At 51.9% G+C, this 15,617-nt stretch overlaps 1 protein-coding gene across 1 annotated transcript in view; it reads left to right on the top strand.

Moving 5' to 3' along the window:
* Positions 1-7,149, top strand: part of LOC138355907 (uncharacterized) — an 83,009-nt gene extending 75,860 nt beyond the window's left edge. Inside the window, exon 2 of the mRNA XM_069311461.1 lies at positions 6,740-7,149. Coding sequence (XP_069167562.1) covers positions 6,740-7,149 — 410 coding nt within the window. The remainder of the gene's footprint in view (positions 1-6,739) is intronic.
* The last annotated feature ends 8,468 nt before the right edge of the window (positions 7,150-15,617 follow it).

Raw genomic sequence — 15,617 nt, 5'->3', positions numbered from 1 at the left:
AAAATCGCGATTTTCGCCGCTACCAGCCAAAAATCATGCGATTTAGTAGCTGGCGGGCAAAAATCGCGATTTTCGCCGCTACCGGCCATAAATAGCGCGATTTTCGCATCTAGCGGCCAAAAACCGTGCGATTTTCGCCGCTTGCGGCCAAAAATCGGGCAATTTTCGCCGCTTGCGGCCAAAAATCGGGCGATTTTTGCGGCTAACGGCCGAAAAAAGCGCTATTTTCGACACTAGCGGCCAGAAACCATGCGATTTTTGCAGCTGGCGGGCAAAAATCGCGCGAATTTTGCCGCTACCTGCCAAAAATCGACCGATTTTCGCCGCTAGCGGCCAAAAAAGGGGCTATTTTCGCCGCTAGCGGCCAAAAATGGGGCGATTTTCGCCGATAGCGGCCAAAAATCGCGCGATTTTCGCCGCTACCGTCCCAAAACCGCGCGATTTTCGCCGCTAGCGGCCAAAAAACATGCGATTTTCGCAGCTGGCGGTCAAAAATAGCGCGATTTTCGCCGCTACCGGCCAAAAACCGCGCGATTTTCGCCGCTAGCGGCCAAAAACCATGCGATTTTCGCAGCTGGCGGGCAAAAATCGCGCTTTTTTCGCCGCTACCGGCCAAAAATAGCGAGATTTTCGCATCTAGCGGCCAAAAACCGTGCGATTTTCGCCGCTTGCGGCCAAAAATCGAGCGATTTTTGCGGCTAACGGTCGAAAACCGCGCTATTTTCGACGCTAGAATCTCTCACAAGTTCATTATATCCCCTGATGACTATGAAGAATCACTCACAAGTTCATTATAACCCCTGATGACTATGAAGAATCACTCACAATTTCATTATAACCCCTGATGACTATGAAGAATCACTCACAAGTTCATTATAACCCCCCCCCCCCGAGCCATGAGGGGGGTTGTCATCTCATGCTCAGCCCCCGGGGGAGACGAAGGCTGGCCAAGGTTATACCACTATTGATAGAAGGAGAGAGACTCCTTCTCTTCTCTCCCTCAGTCGCTGCCTCCGTCTCTCCATTACTGACTCCTTCACTGTCCCTTCCCTGACTCCTTGTCACTCTCCCTCTCTGACACACTCCCTCCCCTCCCTTCCTATCACACTTCCCTCGTTGCCATTCTTCCCTTCCTCCCTGCCTCACTCCCTCCCTCCCTCCCTCCCCTACCTTTCCATCACTACAACTCTCGGGGCAAGAATGTGATATTGCCAGCGTTCACTGGCCTAACCGGACACCAGCGTTGTCCACAGCTTTCTTCTACAGCCCGCCCCGCGGCCACTGTCTGGCGTCTGCTGCCTGTCGGGGGGCCGTGTCTGCTGCCTGTCGGGGGGCCGTGTCTGCTGCCTGCCGGGGGGCCGTGTCTGCTGCCTGCCGGGGCCGTGTCTGCTGCCTACCGGGGCCGTGTCTGCTGCCTGCCGGGAAGCCGCGTCTGCTACCTGCTGGGGCCGTGTCTACTGCCTGCCGGAGCCGGAGCCGTGTCTACTGCCTGCCGGAGCCGGAGCCGGAGCCGTGTCTATGGCCTGCCGGAGCCGGAGCCGGAGCCATGTCTGCGGCCTGCCGGAGCCGTGTTTACTGCCTGCCGGAGCCCTGTCTGCTGCCTGCCGGGGCCGTGTCTGCTAGCTGCCGGGGCCGTGTCTGCTGCCTGCCGGGGCCGTGTCTGCTGCCTGCCGGGGCCGTGTCTGCTCCTGCCGGGGCCGTGTCTACTGCCTGCCGGGGCCGCGTCTACTGCCTGCCGGGGCCGTGTCTGCTGCCTGCCGGGGCCGCGTCTACTGCCTGCCGGGGCCGTGTCTGCTGCCTGCCGGGGCCGTGTCTGCTTCTGCCGGGGCCGTGTCAACTACCTGCCGGGGCCGTGTCTGCTGCCTGCCGGGGCCGCGTCTACTGCCTGCCGGGGCCGTGTCTGCTCCTGCCGGGGCCGTGTCTACTGCCTTCCTGGGCCGTGTCTGCTTCTGCCGGGGCCGAGTCTGCCGCCTACCGGGGCCGCGTCTATTGCCTGCCGGGGCCGTGTCTGCTGCCTGTCGGGGCCATGTCTACTGCCTGCCGGGGCCGTGTCTGCTGCCTGCCGGGGCCGCGACTACTGCCTGCCGGGGCCGTGTCTGCTTCTGCCGGGGTCGCGTCTACTGCCTGCCGGAGCCGTGTCTACTACCTGCCGGGGCCGTGTCTGCTTCTGCCGGAGCCGTGTCTACTACCTGCCGGGGCCGAGTCTGCCGCCTGCCGGGGCCGTGTCTACTACCTACCGGGGCCGAGTCTGCCGCCTGCCGGGGCCGAGTCTGCCTCCTGCCGAGGCCGCGTCTACTGCCTGCCGGGGCCGAGTCTGCCGCCTGCCGGGGCCGCGTCTACTGCCTGCCGGGGCCGTGTCTGCTCCTGCTGGGGCCGTGTCTACTGCCTGCCGGGGCCGAGTCTGCCGCCTGCCGGGGCCGCGTCTACTGCCTGCCGGGGCCGAGTCTGCCGCCTGCCGGGGCCGCGTCTACTGCCTGCCGGGGCCGTGTCTGCTCCTGCTGGGGCCGTGTCTACTGCCTGCCGGGGCCGTGTCTACTGCCTGCCGGGGCCGTGTCTACTGCCTGCCGGGGCCGTGTCTGCTCCTGCTGGGGCCATGTCTGCTGCCTGCCGGGGCCGTGTCTCCTGCCTGCCGGGGCCGTGTCTACTGCCTGCCGGGGCCGTGTCTGCTCCTGCTGGGGCCATGTCTGCTGCCTGCCGGGGCCGTGTCTGCTGCCTGCCGGGGCCGTGTCTGCTCCTGCTGGGGCCATGTCTGCTGCCTGCCGGGTCCGTGTCTGCTGCCTGCCGGGGCCGTGTCCACTGCCTGCCGGGGCCGTGTCTACTACCTGCCGGGGCCGAGTCTGCCGCCTGCCGGGGCCGTGTCTACTACCTGCCGGGGCCGAGTCTGCCGCCTGCCGGGGCTGTGTCTGCTCCTGCTGGGGCCGTGTCTGCTGCCTGCTGGGGCCGTGTCTGCTGCCTGCCGGGGCCGTGTCTACTGCCTGCCGGGGCCGTGTCTGCTCATACATACCATACCATACATGTCACCCATACATACGCTGAACGAAATTATATATAATGTGAATACACCGTCCGTGGGGAGAGACAGGGGACTGTATCATACACCGTCCGTGAGGAGAGACAGGGATCTGTATCATACACCGTCCATGGGGAGAGACAGGGGACTGTATCATGCCCCGTCCGTGGGGAGAGACAGGGATCTGTATCATACACCGTCCATGGGGAGAGACAGGGGACTGTATCATACACCGTCCGTGGGGAGAGACAGGGGACTGTATCATGCACCGTCCGTGGGGAGAGACAGGGGACTGTATCATGCACCGTCCGTGGGGAGAGACAGGGGACTGTATCATACACCGTCCATGGGGAGAGACAGGGGACTGTATCATACACCGTCCGTGGGGAGAGACAGGGGACTGTATCATGCACCGTCCGTGGGGAGAGACAGGGGACTGTATCATGCACCGTCCGTGGGGAGAGACAGGGATCTGTATCATACACCGTCCGTGGGGAGAGACAGGGGACTGTATCATGCACCGTCCGTGGGGAGAGACAGGGGACTGTATCATGCACCGTCCATGGGGAGAGACAGGGGACTGTATCATGCACCGTCCGTGGGGAGAGACAGGGGACTGTATCATACACCGTCCATGGGGAGAGACAGGGGACTGTATCATACACCGTCCGTGGGGAGAGACAGGGGACTGTATCATGCACCGTCCGTGGGGAGAGACAGGGGACTGTATGATGCACCGTCCGTGGGGAGAGACAGGGATCTGTATCATACACCGTCCGTGGGGAGAGACAGGGGACTGTATCATACACCGTCCGTGAGGAGAGACAGGGGACTGTATCATGCACCGTCCGTGGGGAGAGACAGGGGACTGTATCATGCACCGTCCGTGGGGAGAGACAGGGATCTGTATCATACACCGTCCATGGGGAGAGACAGGGGAGTGTATCATGCACCGTCCGTGGGGAGAGACAGGGGACTGTATCATGCACCGTCCGTGGGGAGAGACAGGGGACTGTATCATGCTCCGTCCGTGGGGAGAGACAGGGATCTGTATCATACACCGTCCATGGGGAGAGACAGGGGACTGTATCATGCACCGTCCATGGGGAGAGACAGGGATCTGTATCATGCACCGTCCATGGGGAGAGACAGGGGACTGTATCATGCACCGTCCATGGGGAGAGACAGGGGACTGTATCATGCACCGTCCGTGGGACAGAGTTGCAGTTCCCGCAGCCTTTCCTCGTAACTCATGCCTCTTAGTTCTAGGATTAGCCTAGTGGCATACCTCTGAACTTTTTTCTAGTATCCACTTGTGCTTGACAAGGTACGGGTTCCATGTTGGGGCCGCATACGCCAGGATTGGTCTTATATATGTGGTATAGAAGGTTCTGAAGGATTCCTTGCACAGGTTCTTGAAGGCAGTTCTGATGTTAGCCAGCCTTGCACACGCCGACGATGTTATTCTTTTATGTGGGCTTCAGGAGACAGGTTTGGTGTGACATCAACTTTTAAATCTTTATCTATTCTTTTCATGCACGATTTCGTCTCCCATGAGGCATCCAGTGTCTGCATGGCTTCTATTTCTTCCGCCTAATTTCTTTACCTTACATTTACTTGGGTTGAACTTTAGTCAATTTGTTGGACCATTGCTTCAGTTTGTCTAGGTCATCTTGTAGCCTCATACTAGCTATGTCTTAATCCTCCTCATATTTTTTTCATCATCAGCAAACATTGAGAGGAACGAGTCTATACCCTCTGGAAGATCATTTACATATATCAGAAACAGCATAGGTCCAAGGACTGATCCCTGCGGGACTCCACTAGTGACGCCTCGCCACTCCGAGACCTTACCCCTCACAGTGACTCGCTGTCTTCTGGTGCTTAGGTACGCCCTTATCCATTTGAGTACCTTCAATTTCACTCCTGCCTGCATCTCCAGCTTGTGCACTTAGTATCTGTGGTACTGTGTCGAAGGCTTTCTGGCAATCCAAAAATATGCAGTCTGCCAACTCCTCTCTTTCTTGCCTGATTTGTGTTGCCTGGTCATAGAATTAAATTAACCGTGTGAAGCAGGACTTGCCATCCCTGAACCCATGTTGATGTTGTGTTACAAAGTTCTTTCCCTCCAGATGTTCCACTAGCTTTTTTTCGCACAATCTTCTCCATCAACTTGCATGGTATGTAAGTTAGGGACACTGGCCTGTAGTTCAGTGCCTCCTGTCTATCCCCTTTCTTGTATATCGGGACTACATTAGCCGTCTTCCAAATTTTTGGCAGTTCACTTGTTACCAGTGATTTGTTATACACCATGGAGAGTGGAAGGCACAGTTCTTCTGCTCCTTCCTTTAGTATCCATGGCGATATTCCATGTGGGCCTATAGCTTTTGTCACATCCAACTAGCAGATGCTTCCTCATCACCTCACTGGTAATCACAAACTCCTCTAGTGATATCTGGTTAGATATTCCCTCTTATCTCTGGGATTTCTCCTTGCTCTATTGTGAAGACCTCCTAGAATTTCCTATTGAGTTCCGCGCACACTTCCTTCTCGTGTGTAGTGAATCTGGTTGCTGACTCTGTCACTGTATTAAGGGCTGGAGGACAGAGCGCGTCTCTGCACCCCTAGAGTGGTCTGGGTGACGGGTTATTGCCCCAGGAAGGACGGTGACAGTATGAGACTGCATCCTGGGACGGGAGGAGGCCTTGTCTGTCTCCTGGACCCTGGCACAGGACGGTCAGGCGATTGGGAAAAAATGGAGACCGAGGAGGTGGGGAGGGGGGGGTTATTGATAAACAAACACCTGTCATTACGTGAACAGACAGTGTTGATGAAAAAACACATGTTGTTTGTTCATCATCGATCGATGTTGGTCTGGAGGTCGTGGAGGCTTTATGTGTAAACTAAGTCCTTGAAAATGTAATAAGCATTACGAAACGCGTTTTGGCATCAGACCAGAAATAAAGAATGAGTTTTGGAGAGTTAATTTATCAATTACCCTCGACAGTGAAGAAGAACGTAAGAAATATTTAAAAGATTCGTGATTATTAATCTTACCCTTTCGGTCATATTTAAGAACATATATATATGTTGTTAAATATATATACATATATATATACACACATATATATTTATATGCATATATTTATACACACATATATTTGTACACACATATATTTATACACACATATTTATACACACATATATATATATACATACAGTAACTCTTGTTGAAGTGTATGAACTCTCCCTCTGCCTCTGAAGATGTTGACAACGTCAACGGAACGCGTGATCTAGTTTCTTGCATCAGACTCAAGACGATTTTAAAATGAACTTTGGAGAGTTAATTTTTACAGATAATTCTGTGTCCCCAATTATATTAACGGCTGAAGGAGAGTATATGTGGTGGTGGGGATGGCTGGGAGGACATGTGGAGTAGTGTGTGGTGGTGGGGATGGCTGGGTGGACATAGGAGACAAGCCTGGCTGAGGACACACACACATGCAGGAGGCCCAGACACCGGGAGGCACCAGAGCTCACGCAAGCCATTCTGCCCCTCGAGTCAGGACACGTTTAAAACTTTCCTTCTCAAGTCGATCGACGAGAAAGTTGTTTTCCTGTGAAAGGTGGAGGGTGTTGGCCAGGCAGGAGCCCATCAGATATCTCTGAGCTAAGTACCTGTAGGCTAGATAGCTGCAAGTTAGACACCTGAAGGCTCTACACCTGAAGGCTCTACACCTGAAGGCTCTACACCTGAAGCCTCTACACCTGAAGGCTCTACACCTGAAGGCTCTACACCTGAAGGCTCTACACCTGAAGGCTCTACACCTGAAGGCTCTACACCTGAAGCCTCTACACCTGAAGGCTCTACACCTGAAGGCTCTACACCTGAAGGCTCTACACCTGAAGCCTTTGCACCTGATGGCTCTACACCTGAAGGCTCTACACCTGAAGGCTCTACACCTGAAGGCTCTACACCTGAAGCCTCTACACCTGAAGGCTCTACACCTGAAGGCTCTACACCTGAAGGCTCTACACCTGAAGGCTCTACACCTGAAGCCTCTACACCTGAAGGCTCTACACCTGAAGGCTCCACACCTGAAGGCTCTACACCTGAAGGCTCTACACCTGTGGGCTAGACAGCTGTAGGTTAGACAAGTATAGGTTAGACGGCTAAAGGTTAGAATACCGTGGTCAAGCTAGCTGCAGGCTAGATCACTCTAATCTAAGTGGCTCAACAAATGACTCGAGTGCAATCTATGGAGAGTGTAATTATTAATCATTAATCATTATGAAGTTCCTAGAAGTGCGATAGGGAAAAGGGGGAGGGGGGGGGAGTAAATCCATCCACTGTCCACCACTGTGAGGGTGAACACTGTCACTGTCCACCACTGTGAGGGTGAACACTCCCACAGTCAGGTGTGAGGTGGAGAAGGTTCAAAAATACCCTCACTCTGCCTTAAGGGTTCCGGTTCAGCCCTCACACCTGGAGACCACCAAAAATATGTTGTCAACTGATTTGTGTTGCTCGTGCACACTACTGGGCGTGCACTCTGGGCACTAGGACTGCACTCTGGGCACTAGGACTGCACTCTGGGCACTAGGAGTGCACTCTGGGCACTAGGAGTGCACTCTGGGCACTAGGAGTGCACTCTGGGTACTAGGAGTGTACTCTGGGCACTAGGAGTGCACTCTGGTTACTAGGAGTGTACTCTGGGCACTAGGAGTGCACTCTGGTTACTAGGAGTGCACTCTGGTTACTAGGAGTGCACTCTGGTTACTAGGAGTGCACTCTGGGAACTAGGAGTGCACTCTGGTTACTAGGAGTGCACTCTGGGTACTAGGCGTGCACTCTGGACACTAGGAGTGCACTCGGGGCACTAGGAGAGCACTCATGGCACTAGGAGTGCACTCGGGGCACTAATAATGCACTCGGGGTACTATGAGAGCACTCGGGGCACCAGGAGTGCACTCGGGACACTAGGAGAGCACTCGGGGCACCAGGAGTGCACTCGGGACACTAGGAGAGCACTCGGGGCACCAGGAGAGCACTCGGGACACTAGGAGAGCACTCGGGGCACCAGGAGTGCACTCGGGACACTAGGAGAGCACTCGTGGCACTAGGAGTGCACTCTGGTTACTAGGAGTGCACTCTGGTTACTAGGAGTGCACTCTGGGTACTAGGAGTGCACTCTGGTTACTAGGAGTGCACTCTGGGCACTAGGAGTGCACTCTGGGCACTAGGAGTGCACTCTGGGCACTAGGAGTGCACTCTGGGCACTAGGAGTGCACTCTGGGCACTAGGAGTGCACTCTGGGCACTAGGAGTGCACTCTGGGCACTAGGAGTGCATTAGGGACACTAGAAGTGCACTCTGGTTACTAGGAGTGCACTCTGGGCACTAGGAGTGTACTCAGGGCACTAGGAGTGCACTCTGGTTACTAGGAGTGCACTCTGGTTACTAGGAGTGTACTCTGGTTACTAGGAGTGCAATCTGGTTACTAGGAGTGCACTCTGGGCACTAGGAGTGCACTCTGGTTACTAGGATTGCACTCTGGGCACTAGGAATGCACTGTGGTTACTAGGAGTGCACTCTGGGCACTAGGGAGTGCACTCTGGTTACTAGGAGTGCACTCTGGGCACTAGGAGTGCACTCTGGTTACTAGGAGTGCACTCTGGGCACTAGGAGTGCACTCTGGTTACTAGGAGTGCATAGTGGTTACTAGGAGTGCTCTCTGGGCACTAGGAGTGCACTCTGGGTACTAGAAGTGCACTCTGGGTACTAGGAGTGCACTCTGGGCACTTGGAATGCACTCTGGGCACCAGAAGTGCACTCTGGGCACTAGGAGTGCACTCTGGGCACTAGGAGTGCACTCTGGGCACTAGGAGTGCACTCGGGACACTAGGAGTGCACTCGGGACACTAGGAGTGCCCTCTAGGCACTAGGAGTGCACTCTGGGCACTAAGAGTGCACTCTGGGCACTAGGAGTGCACTCGTGGCACTAGGATTGCACTCGTGGCACTAGGATTGCACTCGTGGCACTAGGAGTCCACCCAACCATCCACCATTCCACCGTCCCCTCGTCCTCCCTACCATTCCCCACTTCCTCGTCCGATGCATTCCCAAATGATCTGATGTTCCCATCTGAAAATTGGGAACATCAAATGATCTGATGTTCCCATCACTGAAATATAAGAAAAACAGTTAAAAACGAAATGAAAAAGTGAAAAAAAACTATACTAATGAAATGAAGTGTATGTTGAACAACACAGCTCAATTCCAATGCCATGTCACACAAAATAATTAAATGAAAATTAAAATAAATCGAAATCTATGAAAATTCAATTTGTCAATGCAATTGGAAACATTGAAATGGAATCGTAACATATTTAGTATAGCATGTGTGTTGCTCTTACCTGCAACAGATGGCGCTGTTTCTTAAAAAAAGAAGGTTTTTACCTGTCACAGGTGTGACATCTCTACTTATACTTACGAAATGAACGGTATGGTAAACAACACAGCTCAACTCCAACGCAATGTCACCCAAAATAATTAAATCAAAATGAAAATAAATCGAAATTGATGAAAATTCAATACATCAATGCAATCGGAAACACTGAATTGGAATCGTAACATATTATAGCGTGTGTTGCTATTACGTGCAACAGATGGCGCTGTTTAAAAAAAGTTTTTTTACCTTTCAGAGGTGTGGCAGCTATACAGTAGGTAAGTAAAAACCTGCGCTTATTCAAATGGAACGTTGTGTGAAAATTTCAAAGCAATCGGTGAAGAACTTTCGGAGATTAGCGATTTTGAACAAACGAACATTTCTATTTTTATTTATATAGATTGTAAACCAAATTATAAGTATTCGCTAAGAACCCCATAAGTATTCCATAAATATATAAGTATACTAAAAATACACAGTATACAATATACACAAGTTTTTGTAAAAAACATATTCCTTGTCACTATTATACACATAATGTATAAATTCATACGTTAATGATGACCAAACTTCAGAAGGTGAAGAGATGACGACGTTTTGGTCCGTCCAGGACCATATCTTGAGATCTTGAGATAATTTCGTGGCTTAGCGTCCCCGCGGCCCGGTCCTCGACCAGGACTCCTTTTTGTTACACATCCCCCAGGAAGCAGCCCGTAGCAGCTGTCCCAGGTGCCTATTTACTGCTAGGTGAACAGAGTATCAGGGTGTACTCAACCACTTATTCTTATTTTCTTTCTCCTCTTATTCTTACCTATCTTATGCATCCTTCACGCCATTATTACACCCATCCCATTCGTACCTTTCTTCCTATTATTATCTCTCGCCTTGCTCCTAAATTCTTCTAAGAATTACCTTCTCTTACCAGCTCCTTACCTCACTCTTACCTTTCTCGCTCCCTTCATTACGGGCTATTCATGCCCATGCCACTTCTTATGGTGGCATAATCTTCATCAATCAATCAGTCTCGCTCACATCACAATCGTCATCATAATGGTCCAGGACAGCCCAATCGTCGTCGTCTCTTCACCGTCTTGTGATGAGTAGTTTGGTCATCATATCTTCAGCCCCGTTATTGTGACTCATTAAACGACTGTTGGTGTATAGAACCGGTCGATATGTGTGAGCATCATGTCAGGGCTGCCAACCCTCTCTCTCTGGTTAATCATGCTAAATGATGATTTAGCATGATTTAGAACACATTAATCATGTTAATCTGGTCAACGTAATTATCCCCGTATGTTATCGCAAGAGAAGATCTGCACATGTTCCTGAGTGTTCATTTATATGGGATTTTGTATGTTTAATTATAAGTAATGTGAGAGGGGATAAGTTACTCATTTATGTTTAAAGTTGGCAAAGAAATGTTTTGCTCTTATGGTTACTAGATGCTTACTAGATGCTTACTAGATGCTTACTAGATGTTTACTAGATGCTTACTAGATGCTTACTAGATGCTTACTAGATGCTTACTAGATGCTTACTAGATGTTTACTAGATGCTTACTAGATGCTTACTAGATGCTTACTAGATGCTTACTAGATGCTTACTAGATGCTTACTAGATGCTTACTAGATGTTTACTAGATGCTTACTAGATGCTTACTAGATGCTTACTAGATGCTTACTAGATGCTTACTAGATGTTTACTAGATGCTTACTAGATGTTTACTAGATGCTTACTAGATGCTTACTAGATGCTTACTAGATGCTTACTAGATGTTTACTAGATGCTTACTAGATGCTTACTAGATGCTTACTAGATGCTTACTAGATGCTTACTAGATGCTTACTAGATGCTTACTAGATGTTTACTAGATGCTTACTAGATGTTTACTAGATGTTATTATTTAGTATATGCTTACTAGATGCTTATATTTGCTTATTAGATGCTCTTAACAAAGTATCTATTAATTAAGCTCTTGTCTCTCCTGCTCTTGGTGTGAGGAGGTTGTGTGGTCAGACTTGCTGGGCTGAGAGTTATTATGTCTAGTATAATTATTATGTGTTGGTAAGGTATAAGGAGTGTGAGAGCTGGGGGGGGGGGGGGTGAAGCTTAGTTTGTGCTAAGACCATGGTCAGTCGACTTGAGAATGGTCCAGGACGGACCGAAACGTCGTCGTCCCTTCACCTTCTAGTGTGTGGTCTGGTCAACATACTTCAGCCACGTTATTGTGACTCATCTCCTGTCCATGGTCAGACCCCCTAGTGATAATGGTAGTGACTTACAGTTTGTCAAGTTGCTAGTAACTTTAAGTTTGCCAAGTCCTAGTGACTTGACGTTTGCTCTAATTTCTAGTGACTTCAAGTTTCCTCAAAATCCTACTAATTAAGTTTGGCTAAGTTCGTAGAAACTTAAAATTTTCCCAAATTCTTCGTGACTTTATAAAGTATTTTGGTCAATTCCACATTGATATCAAAATTATGACTATGTTAACGTAGAAGCATTTCAAAGAAATCTTAGAATTTATTTGTCTTCCTTGTATCTAACTCTGGTCCAGTGCACTAATGTTCTACTAAGACTCTGAACCTTGTATATAGTGTAAATATTAACTATATTACTTGTAAAAGCAGTTTGTTATTAATTTACCCAGAAAACTGGTAGTCTGTCTCTTCCAGTTCCCCCTTACCCTAGACACACGGACATACGGAGAAGTGTTTTTACTATTGAAAAGGGATTCTTGCCCTGATTCTGGCATTACTTGGGTTATAACAACTTGCTGTACTCAGAATATGTACTCAGAGTACACGAAGTGTGTTTCAGAGCACTTGGAGCGTACTCAGTGCACCCGGAGTGTGCTCACAGCACTCAGAGTGTGCTCGCGGCTCTAGGAGTGTGCTTTAGACATTAGACGAGAGAGAGATGTGTCATATGCCATACATGGATAACATTAAAGTCCACATCTGTAATTTGCAATTTTATATATAACTTTCCTTGCGTGTGAGGTATGGCGGGAGAACAAGGCACTCGCCCACCGAACAACCCGTCCTGCAAATAGAACGTCGCATTTTGACGTATACTCTACCTAAGGCCAAAAAATGTCATACTAGAAAATGATAGCAGCTCGCGAAATTGACATACTATCCCGTTTTCTGTTTTGGGTCCTCTGGTAGGTTAGGATAAGGGCACTTTAGTACGACAGTTTCTTGACGTTGGAAAATCTTAGGAGGACGGGCTGGGCTGTAAGCATATTTAGAGAAGAGCGCCCTCGACTAAGGCGCCACTCGGCGCTCTACCATCATGTAACAAAAATACTGCTGGAACACAGGCAGAAGACTTTCATGAAAGAACTACTCAAGTGTCTGCCAAAGGTCTATGACCAGTGCGATTGGGATGGGAATGTGGGTCTGCAGGCCGCGAGCAGTAGCAGCGTGATTGATCAGACAATCTCCAGTGATGCCTGACTGCAAGAGTAGAAAATGTGGAACCAGGTCACATATAAATAAAGAGATCCAAGCTTGCTGGGAAAATTGATACTGTGAGAGTGTGAGATGCGCAACAGCACTGATGTCAGACGTGACACACATGGACCATGAGCGGTAAGTGTATCACGAAAGTTTGTCTCCAGTTGTTGCTAGATGGAGGCAGCCACGTCAGTCACGGTCAGCCGTCCACATCCGTGACAAATGAGAATATACTTGTCTCCAAATTGCAGTGTTTCTGGAGGTGTCCGGCGTCGGTATTGTCACTCGGCGCCGCTACAGCCGCCACGCTCCGGAAACCTGCACCAATGTACCATTAAAGATGCAGTCCGCACATTGAGATTATTTTTGTTGAGGAAAATGCATAATGTTTGAGAGCAACAATCGCTGAGGAACTGAGCGAGACTCCTGGCTGGTGAGACTCCTGGCTGGTGAGACTCCTGGCTGGTGAGACTCCTGGCTGGTGAGACTCCTGGCTGGTGAGACTCCTGGCTGGTGAGACTCCTGACTGGTGAGACTCCTGACTGGTGAGACTCCTGACTGGTGAGACTCCTGGCTGGTGAGACTTTTGGCAGGTGAGGCTCTTGGCTGGTGAGACTCCTGGCTGGTGAGACTCCTGGCTGGTGAGACTCCTGGCTGGTGAGACTCTTGGCTGGTGAGACTCCTGGCTGGTGAGGCTCCTGGCTGGTGAGACTCCTGACTGGTGAGACTCCTGACTGGTGAGACTCCTGAATGGTGAGGCTCCTGGCTGGTGTGACTCCTGGCTGGTGAGACTCCTGGCTGGTGAGACTCCTGGCTGGTGAGACTCCTGGCTGGTGAGACTCCTGGCTGGTGAGACTCTTGGCTGGTGAGACTCTTGGCTGGTGAGACTCCTGGCTGGTGAGACTCCTGGCTGGTGAGACTCTTGGCTGGTGAGACTCTTGGCTGGTGAGACTCCTGGCTGGTGAGACTCTTGGCTGGTGAGACTCCTGGCTGGTGATACTCCTGGCTGGTGAGACTCCTGGCTGGTGAGACTCTTGGCTGGTGAAACTCCTGGCTGGTGAGACTCTTGGCTGGTGAGACTCCTGGCTGGTGATACTCCTGGCTGGTGAGACTCCTGGCTGGTGAGGCTCCTGGCTGGTGAGACTCCTGGCTGGTGAGACTCCAGGCTGGTGAGACTACTGGCTGGTGAGACTCCTGGCTGGTGAGACTCCTGGCTGGTGAGACTCCTGGCTGGTGAGGCTCCTGACTGGTGAGACTCCTGGCTGGTGACACTCCTGACTGGTGGGGCTCCTGACAGGTGAGACTCCTGACTGGTGAGACTCCTGACTGGTGAGACTCCTCACTGGTGAGACTCCTCACTGGTGAGACTCCTCATTGGTGAGGCTCCTGGCTGGTGAGACTCCTGGCTGGTGAGACTCCTGACTGGTGAGACTCCTGGCGGGTGAGACTCCTGGCTTGTGAGACTCCTGGCTGGTGAGACTCTTGGCTGGTGAGACTCCTGACTGGTGAGACTCCTGGCTGGTGGGACTCCTGGCTGGTGGGACTCCTGGCTGGTGAGACTCCTGACTGGTGAGACTCCTGGCTGGTGAGACTCCTGGTTGGTGAGACTCCTGGCGGGTGAGACTCCTGGCTGGTGAGACTCCTGGCTGGTGAGACTCTTAGCTGGTGAGACTCCTGACTGGCGAGACTCCTGGCTGGTGGGACTCCTGGCTGGTGGGACTCCTGGCTGGTGAGACTCCTGGCTGGTGGGACTCCTGGCTGGCGAGACTCCTGGCTGGTGGGACTCCTGGCTGGTGGGACTCCTGGCTGGTGGGACTCCTGGCTGTTGAGACTCCTGGCTGGTGAGACTCCTGGCTGGCGAGACTCCTGGCTGGTGGGACTCCTGGCTGGTGGGACTCCTGGCTGGTGGGACTCCTGGCTGGTGGGACTCCTGGCTGGTGAGACTCCTGGCTGGTGAGACTCCTGGCTGGTGAGACTCTTAGCTGGTGAGACTCCTGACTGGTGAGACTCCTGGCTGGTGGGACTCCTGGCTGGTGGGACTCCTGGCTGGTGGGACTCCTGGCTGGTGAGACTCCTGGCTGGTGAGACTCCTGGCTGGCGAGACTCCAGACTGGTGAGACTCCTGGCTGGTGAGACTCCTGGCTGGTGAGACTCCTGGCTGGTGAGACTCCTGGCTGGTGAGACTCCTGGCTGGTGAGACTCCTGGCTGGTGAGACTCCTGGCGGGTGACGAGCGACTCGGCCAATCGAGTCTGAAGGTTTATTTTTAGATTATATTTTCTAAGGTGAAACACGGATTTGGGATTTTTTTTTTTCGATGACGATACAGTCTCTGACGACTGATAGTTGGTAGAAAGTTAATGGAAAGTTAATGTGGCCATGCATGTGGTGTGGCCAGGTAGGTCACCTGTGGCCATGCATGTGGTGTGGCCAGGTAGGTCACCTGTGGCCATGCATGTGGTGTGGCCAGGTAGGTCACCTGTGGCCAGGCAGGTGGTGTGGCCAGGTAGGTCACCTGTGGCCATGCATGTGGTGTGGCCAGGTAGGTCACCTGTGGCCAGGCAGGTGGTGTGGCCAGGTAGGTCACCTGTGGCCAGGCAGGTGGTGTGGCCAGGTAGGTCACCTGTGGCCATGCATGTGGTGTGGCCAGGTAGGTCACCTGTGGCCAGGCAGGTGGTGTGGCCAGGTAGGTCACCTGT

This window comes from Procambarus clarkii, chromosome 69 (genome assembly GCF_040958095.1).
Source record: "Procambarus clarkii isolate CNS0578487 chromosome 69, FALCON_Pclarkii_2.0, whole genome shotgun sequence".
NCBI classification, from domain to species: domain Eukaryota; kingdom Metazoa; phylum Arthropoda; class Malacostraca; order Decapoda; family Cambaridae; genus Procambarus; species Procambarus clarkii.
Note: the sequence above shows the minus strand (reverse complement) of the source record. Positions and strands in the feature narration are given on the sequence as shown.